Source organism: Mustela putorius, unplaced genomic scaffold, assembly GCF_011764305.1.
Source record: "Mustela putorius furo isolate JIRA1106 unplaced genomic scaffold, ASM1176430v1.1 tig00000870_pilon_pilon_pilon, whole genome shotgun sequence".
Taxonomy (NCBI): Eukaryota; Metazoa; Chordata; class Mammalia; order Carnivora; family Mustelidae; genus Mustela; species Mustela putorius.
The window spans coordinates 2,185,695-2,199,175 of record NW_025421503.1 but is presented as its reverse complement, the minus strand read 5'-3'; the positions used below and the strand labels follow the sequence as shown (position 1 = coordinate 2,199,175).

Sequence of the window (13,481 nt, the reverse complement as noted above, 5' to 3'; positions counted from 1 at the left end):
GATTTCCACTTTTTCTGCCTACTTTTTTTCCCCCTCTGCTTTTACTTTCTTGCATTTCAAGATTATTATTTTCCATTTCCCTTCTATTGCTTGATAGTTATACTTTATTTTATTGTTCTTTTAGTGATTTCCATAAACATAGAAAGTTTATCAATGTACTTTTTCACTTCTTGGATAGTGCTAGGACATTAAAATACTTTATTTACCTCCTCCTTCTTTATTTGTTACTGTAGTAATGAGTTTAAATTCTATTTTATTTCTTTATTCTTAAATATTTAATTAATTTATTTATTTGTCAGAGATAGCGTGAGCGAGAGAGAGAATGAGAGCAAGCACAAATAGGGGGAGCGGCAACCGGAGGGAGAAGCAGTTTCCCTGCTGAGCAAGGAGCCTATTGTGGGAATTGATCCCAGGACCCTGGGATCATGACCTGACCTGAAAGCAGATGCTTAACCATCTATGCCACCCAGGTGTCCTGAAAATTAAAAAAAAAAAATTAAAATTCTAAAAATAAAGGTGGATTTTCATACATTTTGTTCTTTTGAATAAAAAAGATGATTTAACTTGGCTGGCTCAGTCTGAAGAGCACACAACTCTTGATGTTGGGGTCTTGAGTTCAAGTTTCATGTGAGACATAGAGATTACTTAGATAAATAAACTTTAAAAAAGATGATTTCAAATTTAGTATGTTTTGTTCAATTTTTAAAAATCTGCATGAGTATAAGTAGATAATATTTTACTTTCACATCTATCATTTCTTTTGAAATGCATACCATCATTTCATTTGGTCCTCAGAAATTACTCTATGATAAACAGGGCAGAAAATATTTTCAGATTCATTTTTAAAATTAGCTAATTGATATCTAGATGCATTTTGCCATACTCTACCCCTGCTGTCACTATCTACCAAGTTCAGTTGGATAGTCAGTATTACTTGCTTATTTAATCATCTGTAATTGGCTGTCTTTTCTCAAAAACTAATCCAAAATTTTACCACTTCCAAAGGGAGTGGGTCCCATCTTAGCCACTTTTCAATCTCAGCTTATGGCTTCATACCCATTTCAGTAAAAATACTGAGCCAATCAGTTATGAATACTCCCAGTAATTGTGGACTTGATATTTGGTGTCAATCTTCTAGCTGAAAAAAAATGAAAAGTTTGACAAATTTGTAAAAAATCTCTAAAGGCATTAGAGAGATATCAATCAATTTTAAAATGGGGCTAAGATCTGGGAGAACACTGAAACCAAAAAGCAATGCAAGAAAAAAGAAAAGGGAATGTTACATTCAAAGAGTGGACTGAAAGCACTGAAAGAAAATAACTGCCAACTTAGAATTCAATTTCGCCCCACCCTCCCCCCAAAAAACCCTTCAAAATGAAAGTGAAATAAACACTTTTTGGACAAACAGTATGAGCACAGCTGAGAATTTATAACCAGAACATTCAACTAAAGGTCGTTCTTCAGCAGCAGAAATATGTTTCCAGATGGAAGCTCAAGGATGCAGAAAGGAATGAAGAACAAAAAATATGGTAAACATAAATGATTATTGACTGGATCAATGATAATAACAGCAATAATAATAATGTGATGTTTAAAATACATAGAATTTAGGGATGCCTGGGTGGCTCAGTTGGTATAAATAAATAATCAAAATCTTTAAAAAAAATTTAAAAATTATTTAAATTTTCATTTATAGACCATGCAATTACTGTCACATTCCTCCAGCACTGGGAGAAATATTCATGGAAGAAGGCTCTGAGTAGGCAAGTAACTGACCATATCACACTTAGAGCAACTGAGAGAGAGGACAGTGTTAAAGACGTGAGATAGAATGGGAGAAGGAAGGAAAGTAAAAAGACAGACACTCTGTGAGTTTCAAATTTATACTTCCTTCTTTAAATCTGGTATTATATACAAATATTAAATCATTGACCACTATGTCAAAAACTTTAAAAGCTAATGAGGTACTATAAGTTTGGTAACTGAATATAAGAATATAATAAAAAAAAAATCTGATCTCTTCTAAAGCTTCCCAATGAAGATAAATGAGCACAGCTATCTTACCCAGACTAGGTAATTTTGGAAGTCTATTAAGGTCATTGGTCAAAGAGTTACTGCAGAATGCTCCATGGAGATTACATAGCAAGACTAGTGTCTGATTATGAGTTCTAGGTTTTATCTCCTGGGTCTTTCCACTTGAGTGAAAGTAATATGTCAGGCAAGTAGTTGTAGGCTTCTCCTACTGAGCAAAGATGAACTGTTTACTCTGGACAATTTGGTAACATAGTTCATTATTTGCAATTTTTTAAAATTATTTGCAATTTTTACATGGGACTAGATAGAATCTCAAACTTTGTTTTGGAGGGTAGAAAGACAAAGACACTTTTCTTGAGCTAAATCATAGTATTTCAGAATGTACTGTAAAAACACATTTTGGGAACACAAAACACTCCTTTTAAATGATCCATCTTTAAAATGAAAATACCTTGTAATAATGCAATATTCAACATACAAATATGTATTTTGTAATTCTGCTCTAATTTTTCTTACACTTGGAAATGATTCCACTATTGATTTACTTTACAACAGAAAGTCTATAAAGTAGCCTACTGGGTTTTTAAGTGTTAAAAATGCTAAAATTTCTATTAACTAAGACAAATATCTACTTCTTAGATTTATCTCTTTGTAAAGAAGAAAGGTGATTTTTCCTGCCATGTAATAATTCTGGCCAGCTTCCTTCTACTACTAGTCAGTATCCTCAACAAAGCACATTGCTTTATACCAACACCTATTAACTAGAATGCTATATTCCAAGGGTACAATTAAATTTTGTCTTGAAATTTTATTTTGGATTGCTGATACTAACAACCAGAAGTTGGCACAGATGTCACAATTTCATGAAACATGACAGATCTCAAAATCAACTACATTATCATTGATAACTCACAACATTGCAATGTTGCAAAGACATTTTAGATGGCTGCCAAAAACAGAGGAAACTAATTGAAAGCCACAGCATACAATACAAACCTCAGATTGTATAAGAATTCAATGGCTATGATAATGAAAATATCTGGGTCTTCACAATCCTTGTTCAAATCAGTGATCATAATTACCCACTCATCAAGTGCATGAAAAGCACATGGAACATCCCAAAGAGGTTGTAACTTTGTAGCTAGTATTTAATACAACATAGCAGGAATAATTCAAGCAGCTGACATAGAGGGAAGCATACTGGCTTGGCACATTCTTTGCTAATATAAAAACCTTATCTATACAATATTTACTGTTTGACTTCCAATATTGTTTTCTTCTTTCACTACTTGTGTCCATGGACTGACAGGAACTGTTGATGATGAGGAGTGGAACCAAAGAGAAGTACACTAAGGGAAAAACACGCCTAATCTCAGAGACAGATTTACCATGAAGCCAATGAAGCTTAAGTTTTAGGGATTCTCACTTGTAAAAGCCCGTTCCAAGACCCTGAAAAGTATTTTATGTTTGTAATATTTTCATATTTATATTTGTTGTGATTTTTCTCATTCCAAATTTCAATTTAAAGATATATGCATGTATATAGAAAATATATAAATATAAATATATACATACATATGTATTTTTTTTAAAACAGTGACTCTCAAACTGTATAAGGTTCAGGCTCTTCAAAATCTGGCCTCTGCTGTTAAGTGTGACTCACGAGTAGACTGGTGAAATTTGATTTGATATCCTTCAATCACCTAACATTCTCCCCTTACCCCCAGTACATCTGAATCCACAGCTGCAGAACAAACATTTTGATGAAAATCAACAATACTCAATCCATTTCCATTAGGAATCAATTAATCCCTAGGCAGATTACATGCACTAGTTAATGATTTCTTTGAGAGGGCACTACAGGAGTAGATAAAATTGTAGGCCTATGAAACAATATTCAGAGAATTATGAGTGACCTCAGCTGTCATTCACCCAAGTCCTGCATTTTACGTATAAGAAACAAAATTAGAGAGGAAATATGACTTGTTTAAGTTTACATCTAGGTTATGAGTGGTAAAGCAGAGATTTCAAGAAAGCTATTTAATCCTTATGCTACTTTATACTATTGTTTGAATTTTTTTGCTTTAACATTTATGAAGCTTATTTCCTAACATGCTTGAATTTGTAAATTTTGTAAATCAAGATTAAAATTCTACAACTCTACAACTGAGAGCCAAATTACTATTTAATATTTTAAATCACTATTTTGTGTACTTCACCATCAACATAAAATGTCATAATTTTTGCATGCAGTTTATAGTATTTTTTAAAGATTTTATTTATTTATTTGACAGATATCGCAAGTAGGCAGAGAGGCAGGCAGAGTGAGAGAAAGGGAAGCAGGCTCCCCGCCGAGCAGATAGCCCAATGAGGGGCTCTATCCCAGGACCCTGGAATCATGACCGGAGCCGGAGGCAGAGGCTTGAAACCACTGAGCCACCCAGGTGCCCCCAGTTTATAGTTTAATTACATCCTTGATACAACTGCACAATAAAGATAACAGTTTCTATTTTAAAGGTCTATCCACTTTTTCAGGTCATTAATTGACTATTTCAATCCAAATAATTCTGTATTAAAAATCTCTATCTTGGAGCACTGGAGTGGCAAAGTTGCTTGAGCATCAGACTCTTGGTTTCAGCTTGGGTCATGATCTCATGGTCATGAGATCAAGGCCCTGGTCTGGCTCCATACTCATCATGGATTCTGCTTGAGATTCTCTCTCCCTCTCCTTCTGCCCCTCCCCCTCATAGTCTCTCCCTCAAATAAGTAAATAAATCTTAAAAAAACCTCTATCCCTTCTCTTTAAATTATTATGTTAAGTTTTCCATGCAAATGTAACAATAATTTTATGTTTACAAAGATAATAATAAAGACAACAATAAATTAAAATAATCCTACAAATATAAACATGACATTTGAAGGATTACTTCAAATTATAGCTTTAGAAATTTCATGTTAAATCATTTTTTTCTGTTGGAGCAAGTCTAAAGTTTCGTTTTTCTTTTGTTTAAAAAGGAGATATAAGTCATAACTACCTTACTTTGTAAAAGTACTGGAAACTCACATAAATACTAAGACAGAGGTAATCATTTGTGATTGGGTTAAAATTATGCACATAAAATATGCTAGCTGACTTCACTGGTAATTAATCTTCAGGTTTCTTATTTCTGAACTTAAAATTCCTTATCTTAATTCAGTATAAAAATCTTTACAATAAATTTGTTAACATATACATATAAGTAAGATGAAATGCAGATAAGTTAACACTAAGACCCAGTGGTTAAATGTACAAATGTTATGGACAATCAATTAAGCTAAAAGGATATAAAAGCGACTAATAAATACAGTGAAAAACATGTAACCTCAGTAATTGTAAGAGAAACAATTGTGACCAGGATTATAGTCAATGACTATTTATCACCTACATGATCCTATTTATTTAAACAGTAAAAGCATCATGAAATGGTTAGGCATGCATGCTGCTGATAAAAGTGTAAACTGATACAATTCTTCAGAAAAGCAAGTTTTTTACTATATATTAAGAAACTAAAAATATTCATAACCATTGGACCAGTAATTTCATGCCTAAGCAACTAAGACTGAAAAAGGCTTTATGTGTGATAATTCACAATTATGTATATCGAAGCAGTATATATAGTAGTCACATAGCAAAAAACTTAAAATTATATTCACTTAATCAAGTTATAGTATATATATATAGACATTATATGACATATATATTAAATATACCTACACGCACAGGTTATATATATACACACAGAAAGACATTTGTGTGTGTCTGTGTGTCTTAATTGTGTAAGTAAAATATGAATAGAGGAAACACTGGGGAAAAATACACAAACATTGTTAATGGTTAAAGAAATTCAAATGCTTTTCTACCTTTCCACATTTCAGATAAAGAGCAGTTATTACTTTCAAATTCAAAACAATTAATTTTAGTAATAGTGATAAAGAAATGTAGAAAACAGGAGAGATTTATATAGCGTATAAGAAAAAAATGTCAAAGCAATTAAACCCATACTTAAACAAAAATGAGGTTTGATGTTACAATTCTAGTAAGATAAAAGAAATAAATCCAGTACTGGTCAAAATACAGGTTTTAATTTGGTAGAATTCTTCTGGTAGATAATTTGTCTTAAAACAGTTGTACATTCTGCCATCATAATCAGGATAATAGGAATGTAACTGATGAAAAACCCTGTAACATTTTTTAAAGAAAACTTTGCTAAAAGAAATCATAGGAATGTATTCAAGAAAATTATTTGAATAGTTGAAATACATTATAAGTACAAAGTTAATTATATCAGCTTTACTTTTAACATCTGAAAATTGATGGCAACCTACATAATCCAACAACAATTGAATGATTAAATAACTTAAGTATATAAATTCAATAGCACATGAGGCAGTCATTTAAAATTAATGTAATGACTAAAAGGAGATATATATGGAAAAGAAAGATGTGAATATATCATCATATATATTGTATATGCTGAGGAACATTGGGAGGAAACGAAAACCCCATAAATAATTGCCGTGTTAAATTAGAGAGGATTCTATTGACTTTTATAAATCTTTTTGAAATGCTTAGTATTAATGATAAATCTTTTTTTTTTAAATTGCTTACCACTTGCACCTTAGATAGCTTTTCTTCAGAGGTAAGTAGTTCTGTAATCTGTGTTTCTGGTCCTATAAGATCAGGTGGAAGGGCAGCTATGTAATGACAGATTTTAGTCACATTCTTGCACTAGAAAAGAATAAAACAAAGAAACAAGATGAATAAAACTCCTATCTACAAATATAACTCAACCTTAGTATGTAATTGTCATAAATTTCATTTCTCAAAAAATTTAACATATACATGTATACATACATATTTATAATCAGAGAAAGATAATACACGGTTCACTAACAGGATGAAAAAATATATTTGTTTGATTCCAGAGCTAACTGTGTAATATCAAAGTAAAAAACTGGGTTAAATTTTAAGTCCTCTAAACTGTGGTGTAGGCAACATGAAGATCAGTAAGAAAAAGTAAAAAATAGGTTTTAAATATTCAATTGTTTTTGATAAGAAATCATGGAAAATTTCATGGAAATATTTAAAATGGCAGAAGAAGAAATCAACAATCACTCAGAATCCTGCCTACAGGGAAACAGGGTAAATATTACATTTACTTCTCATGACCTCCATAAATACTGTGGATTTATTTTAAAATGTACTTTTGGCAGAGATTTTAATACATGCTGTATTTATGCTTTCAGGGACCATATTGACATTTCCTTTAAATATGGCAAACTCTCTAAAGGAAATTTGAACCGTGTGAATTTTAACATTTTTTAAAGATTTATTTTATTTCATTCATTCATTCATTCATTCATTTCAGAGAGAGCAAGAGAGAGAATGGGGACAGGAAGAGAGGGAGAGAGAATCTCAAGGAGACACCACATTGAATGTGCAACCCTATGTAGAGTTCAATCTCCTGACCCTGAGATCACAACCTGATCTGAATCCAAGAACTGAAAATTCAACCAACTGAGCCAACCAGGTGCCCCTTTAATATTTTGATATAATACACATAACACATTTCTGAAATGTAAGAGTTTAAAAAAAAGAAATGAAAATTTAAATAAAAAGAGTAATAAATAATGGTCCAATAAACCACCTACTTAATCAGTAAATCTCATGGGTGGGAAAAGAGCTTATATATAACTCTTTGAATCCCCATCACTTAGCACAATTCCAAAAATCTAGTAAAACCACATAAACACTTATTGTTGGTGAGTATGAGGACATACAAGCAATTTTCTAATTTTTCCAACAAATAAGTAAGATGATTAAGTCTAACATTGGCTTTAAGTAATGGAGTCATGGAAAGCACAGTGATTTAAACGATTACAGAGCAAAATAGCTTACAATCTTAATGACTTGAAAAAAACCTATACATAAAAGAATACACACCTGTGCTAGTAACAAATGTATATTTTATATCTAGTAAATATTTCAATTCAACATGTATATTTAAAGTGCAAAGTTATAAACACTGCATAGATTATATATGCACAAATAGGCTGATTTTGTAAAAGCAGAATCATACATTATTTAGGTTGACTATTATGCTATAACACCTAGTCCAATCCCGTCATTTTAAGATGAGGAAACTCGGGCTGTTAAAACACAAGATTTGAGGTCCAAGGGGTAAGTACCATGTCACTATGTTCTTTGTATCTCTTTTGCCTAAACTGAGTACATGGACTATGGTGGATGTTCATTAACTGTTTATTTATCTAATTAAATTCATTTCCAACTTGAAGTCATGCTTTGACTAGACAGTTTCTTAATTATTACATCAATGTGTCATGCTCATTCCTGTTTTCATGTTCTTCCTTTTGACTGAAGTGTCTCTACTTTAACCTCTGTTAAGTCAAATTGTTTCCAGCTTTCAGAACCTGAGCTACAATTTTGTGAAATCTTATAGGTGATTTTAGCTTTCTCTGTACACTATGACTATTTGTTCACTCAATTTATATTGCAGAACAATCTACCATATAAATCCTTATGTCTTTGTGTCAATTATAGTAGCATTAAAAAAAAAATAGGGCTGCCTGGGTTGCTCAGTTGGTTAAGCATCTGACTTTTGATTTTTGGCTCAGGTTATGATCTCTGGGTCATGAGATCAAACCCCACACTGGGCTCTGTTCTGGGTGTGGAGCCTGCTTGGGAGTCTCTCTTCCTCTCCCTCTACCCCTCCCCCCTCCCCCCTACTCACATATGTGTGCTCTCTCTCTCTCTCTCTCTTAAAAAAAAGGTAAAAATAAAACTACCTTATAACCCAGAAATTATACTACTAAGATTTACCAAAAGGACACAAAAATACTGGTTTGAAGGTACACATGCACCCTGATGTTTATAGTAGCATTATTAACAAAAACCAAATTATGGAACGAGCTCAAATCCCCATTGACTGATGAATGGATAAAGATATATATGTTATATGAATATTATTCAGCTATCAAAAAAATGAAATCTTGTCATTTCCAATGACATGAATAAAGCTAGAGTGTATTATGCTAAGTAGAATAAGTCAGTCAGAGAAAAATACTATAAGATTTCACTCATATGTGGAATTTAAAAAATAAAACAGATGAACATATGGGGAATGAAAGAGTGAGGGAAGTGAACCATAAGAGAATCTTAACTTCAGAGAAAAAACTGAGACTCGATGGAAGAAAGTAAGTGGGGGTTGGGCTAAATGGGTGATGGTGGGTACTTGGGTAAGCACTGGGTGTTATATTTAAGTGTTAATTCTACACCTGAATCCAATTTTACCATATGTGTTAATGAACTAGAATTTAAATAAAAATTGAATTTAAAAAGGAGTATAAATAAATAGATTGAAAGGTAAGTAAATAAATGAAAATATATGTGATATTGATTGACTATAAGATTTAATATTGTTAAATGGCAATAATCCCCCATGTTGACCTACAGATTCAAAACACTATGCTTCAAAGTCCTAGCAGGCTTTTGTACAGCAACTGACAGGCTTATCTAAAAAACTCATGGAAAGGCAAGGGACCAAAAGGAGTTTTTAAAAAATCTTGAAAAAAGCAATAAAATTGGAGGGCTCATACTTTGTGATTTCAAAACTTACTATAATGTGTAACTGCATAAGAATAACAACCTCAAGGGACACCTGGGTGGCCCGGATGGTTAAGCATCTGCCTTCAGGTCAGGTTTTCCCAGAGCCCTGGGATCAAGCCCTGCATTGGGCTCCCTGCTCAGCAGGGAGCCTTCTTCTCCCTCTCCTCTGCCCCTCTCCTCTGCTTGTGCTCTCTCTCTTTCTCTCAAATAAATAAATAAAATCTTAAAAAAAGAATAATCACTTAGATCAATGGAAGAGAACTGAGTGTTCAAAAATAAGCCCCTCATTCATGGTTGATTTTAAAAGAGGGTGTTAATAAATTTTGAAGGGGAAAGAATAGTCTTTTCAGGAAATAGTGCTGGGACAGCTGGGTATTCACATTCAAAAATAAATATGGACAATTATCTCTCACCTTTATTTCCCATTTTTATAAGTATTAACTCAAAAAACTTATACAGCTAAATGTAAGAGATATAGCTATAAAAATTTCAGGAGAAAACATAGAAGTAAATATTTGTGACTTGAATAACCCTAAGCTTTAGTTATGACATCTCAAGGACAAGTGAAGTAACAAAAGAAACTACATATAAATTGAACTACATTGAAATGAAAAAACTTTGGGGTGAGAGTGATGTTACCTAGATGGCAGAGTAGACTACAGCCTCCATTCCCCAACAGAGATTAACAATTGGACAGCTATCCACAAATGAAAATAGTTCTGGGAGAATTGAGGAGTTTACTTACAGAAGCTTCAGCAACACAGTGGAATAAAATACCTGGGATTAAATGCACAAAATGGGTAGAAAGAATAGTTTAAGTTAGTCTTTATCATCCCATCCTCTAGGTCAGCACTGCTCAGTCCCAAGAGGGAATGTCCCAACTCAAAAGAGTTCCCCTTGCCAACAAAGGGAAAATGCGCAGTGATAAGCTTCCTCAGCCTATTGGGGCACTACATGAAGGATCTGTTTCAGTTCAATTCCACTGAGAGAGCAGCAAAGCTGAGACATGGAGATGGCTAAGAACAAGGAAGAAGGATAGGGGCTACCAATATCAGCTACACAGCAGGAGTGACTGTGGTTCCTAGTGGTTTGCTTGTCAGAGGACCCCAGAACACTTCACTACTGAGGACCTCTATAGCTCTTGCAGATTCTGTACACTCCCCAAATTACATTACCATGGACCTCATCACAGACACTAACAGAATGCTCAGCAGCTTTTACCACTGAAGAAACTGATGGCAAGCACAGCTGTCATGTATCCCTTGTAGACTTCATTGCTTAAGTTTTTTGCCCCACAGATTTTCACGTTTTCCGAGACAGCCAGCTCAATCCCTAGTCCTGCTGGAGCCCAGATCCATACCAGTAGCCAGCCCTGGCATCTAACTATGATCACGCAAGACACCAGCCTAGACCATATGGCTGACCTCCATCACTGTGAACACATTTGTGGCTTGCCTCTGGCAGATGTGCATCTACAGCATCCTGACTCAAGCCACTGGCCTTTACTGCCCTATGCATGCTTATGGCCAAGTCCCTATAGCTGCACAAGTACACATGGACAGCTAAGATCCACCACAGCTCCTGCCTGACCCAGATATAGCCATGACTCCTGTCACTATCATGCACCACTTCTCTTTGCACTATTCCTGCAGCTGTACACATGTACATTGCCACCTAATTCCTATCACCAACTTCCACTACTGTGCACACACCTGGGGCAAGCCCTTTCAGATGAAGAAGTGCATTCAGATAGCCAAGGCCTGCACAGCTGTCTGTGGACCTGGATATAACCCTGACTCCTGTCATTGGCCTATAACACTGAGCTCACCTGTAGGTATTACTGAGCTTTGCATCTGCTCACCAGTGGTCTGACTCTATCACCAGCTTCCACTGTCATGCGTGCACCAACAGCAAGCTCCTATGTCCATGAGTGCATACTGACATCCAGGGCCCACACAATAGCTGTGTGTCTGGATATGTTTCTATTATCAGAAACATTATTGTGCTAACCTTCAGCTATACACCTGCACTCCTCTGACCTGATGGCTGCCAGTAGTCTCCACTGCCATATGTATGCCTGTGGCAAGACTGTGGCTACAGGAATATAAGGTAACAGCCCATGCCCCTGTATCTGCTATTGTGCCTACAGTTGGCTCAAGCCCCTGCTGCTGACCCTGGTTCTCACAGTGTGTATATATGCAGAGAGCCCCTTCACTACACAAGCACTGCAGCCAAGCATATACATACCACCAGTATATTACCACTGCTGCCTTCTCTGGCCCCTAACCACTGAACCTGGAGTTACCACTGAGGACCCCAACAACCACTGAAGTCACTGCAGACCCAACAAAACTTTTATCAAGTATCACACAGTTGTCAATGTTGTGGACATGAGACATGTTGTGGACATGAGAGACCTTAGCCAACCCACCCCACATGTTGTACTCCTTGTTATTTATTTATTTATTTAAATTTTAGGCTTTCTTATTATTCTTAGAAAACAAGAAGCATGTGTCCTTCTCATAACCTTTGCCTTTAATATCCTCCACTTAAAACACACTTCTTCCAGATTGCCACATGGTTTAAAGGCCTCTCACTTTCTTCAGGTCTTTTCTCTCAATTCATCTTCTCAGTGAGGCCTCCTCTAACATTCAATTCTGATTGCCAGAAACTGATCCTATTTCCTCACTTTATTTTTCTCTATAACATTTATCACCATTTGACATACAATATATTTTACTTACTTGTTAGTTTAAACTTAATGACAATAGGGATACATGCTCATTTTGTTCCTAGTATATTGAACAGTGAAGGTCACATAATATATGTTCAGGAAATATTTGTTGAATGAATGAATTAGAATTGTAAAAAAAGCTGAATCAGTGGTAATAGTGGAAGTTAATAGGGTCAACTATATAACTTATTTTTTTCCTCCGAGTTCTTATTTAAATTTCAGTTAGTTAACATACAGTGTAATATTACTTTACTATATTTTATTTAATATTAGTTTACTATTATTTACAATTTAACTATATTATTACATAATAACTATTTATTTACTATTTATTATTTACTATATTTATTTACTATTTAATATTTACTACTATTAGTTTACTATATTTTATTTAATCACTAAGTTAGAATTTAGTGATTCATTACTTATATACAACACCTGGTGCTCATTAAAAGTGCCCTCTTTAGGACCCATAATCTATTTAACCCAATCCCCACCCACCTCCCTTCCAGTAAGCCTCAGTTTTTTTCTCTGTAGTTAAGAGTCTGTTTCCTGGTTTGTGTCTCTATTTTTCCACTGCCATGGTCATCTGTTTCGTTTATTAAATTCCAAATATAAGTGAAATTGAGTAGTATTTGTCTTTCTCTGGCTGACTTATTTCACTTAGTATCATATTCCCTAGCTCCATCCACCTCACTGCAAATGGCAAGATTTAATTCTTTTTTATGACTAATATTCCATTGTATATGTATACCACCTCTTCTTTATCCATTTATTAATTGATGGACATTTGGGCTCTATCCATAATTTGGCTATTATTGATAATGCTGCTATAAACCTCAGGGTGCATATATTCTTTCAAATCAGTATTTTTGTACCCTTTGGGTAAATACCCAGTAGTGCAATTGCTTTAACTTTTTAAGGAACCTCCATACTGTTTTCCAGAGTGGCTGCACCAGTTTGTATTCCCATCAACAGTGTAAAGGTTTCCTCTTTCTCAACTGTATAACTTCTGAAAAACAAATACTAAAGTATAGGGAGGGGGAA

At 34.3% G+C, this 13,481-nt stretch overlaps 1 protein-coding gene across 2 annotated transcripts in view; it reads right to left on the bottom strand.

The window, feature by feature from the left end:
• The window catches only part of LOC101681822, a 284,416-nt gene that overhangs the window by 73,665 nt on the left and 197,270 nt on the right, over positions 1-13,481 (bottom strand). For both annotated transcript variants that reach the window (XM_045085576.1, XM_045085577.1), the window contains exon 7: positions 6,683-6,802. In XM_045085576.1, coding sequence (XP_044941511.1) covers positions 6,683-6,802 — 120 coding nt within the window. The remainder of the gene's footprint in view (positions 1-6,682; positions 6,803-13,481) is intronic.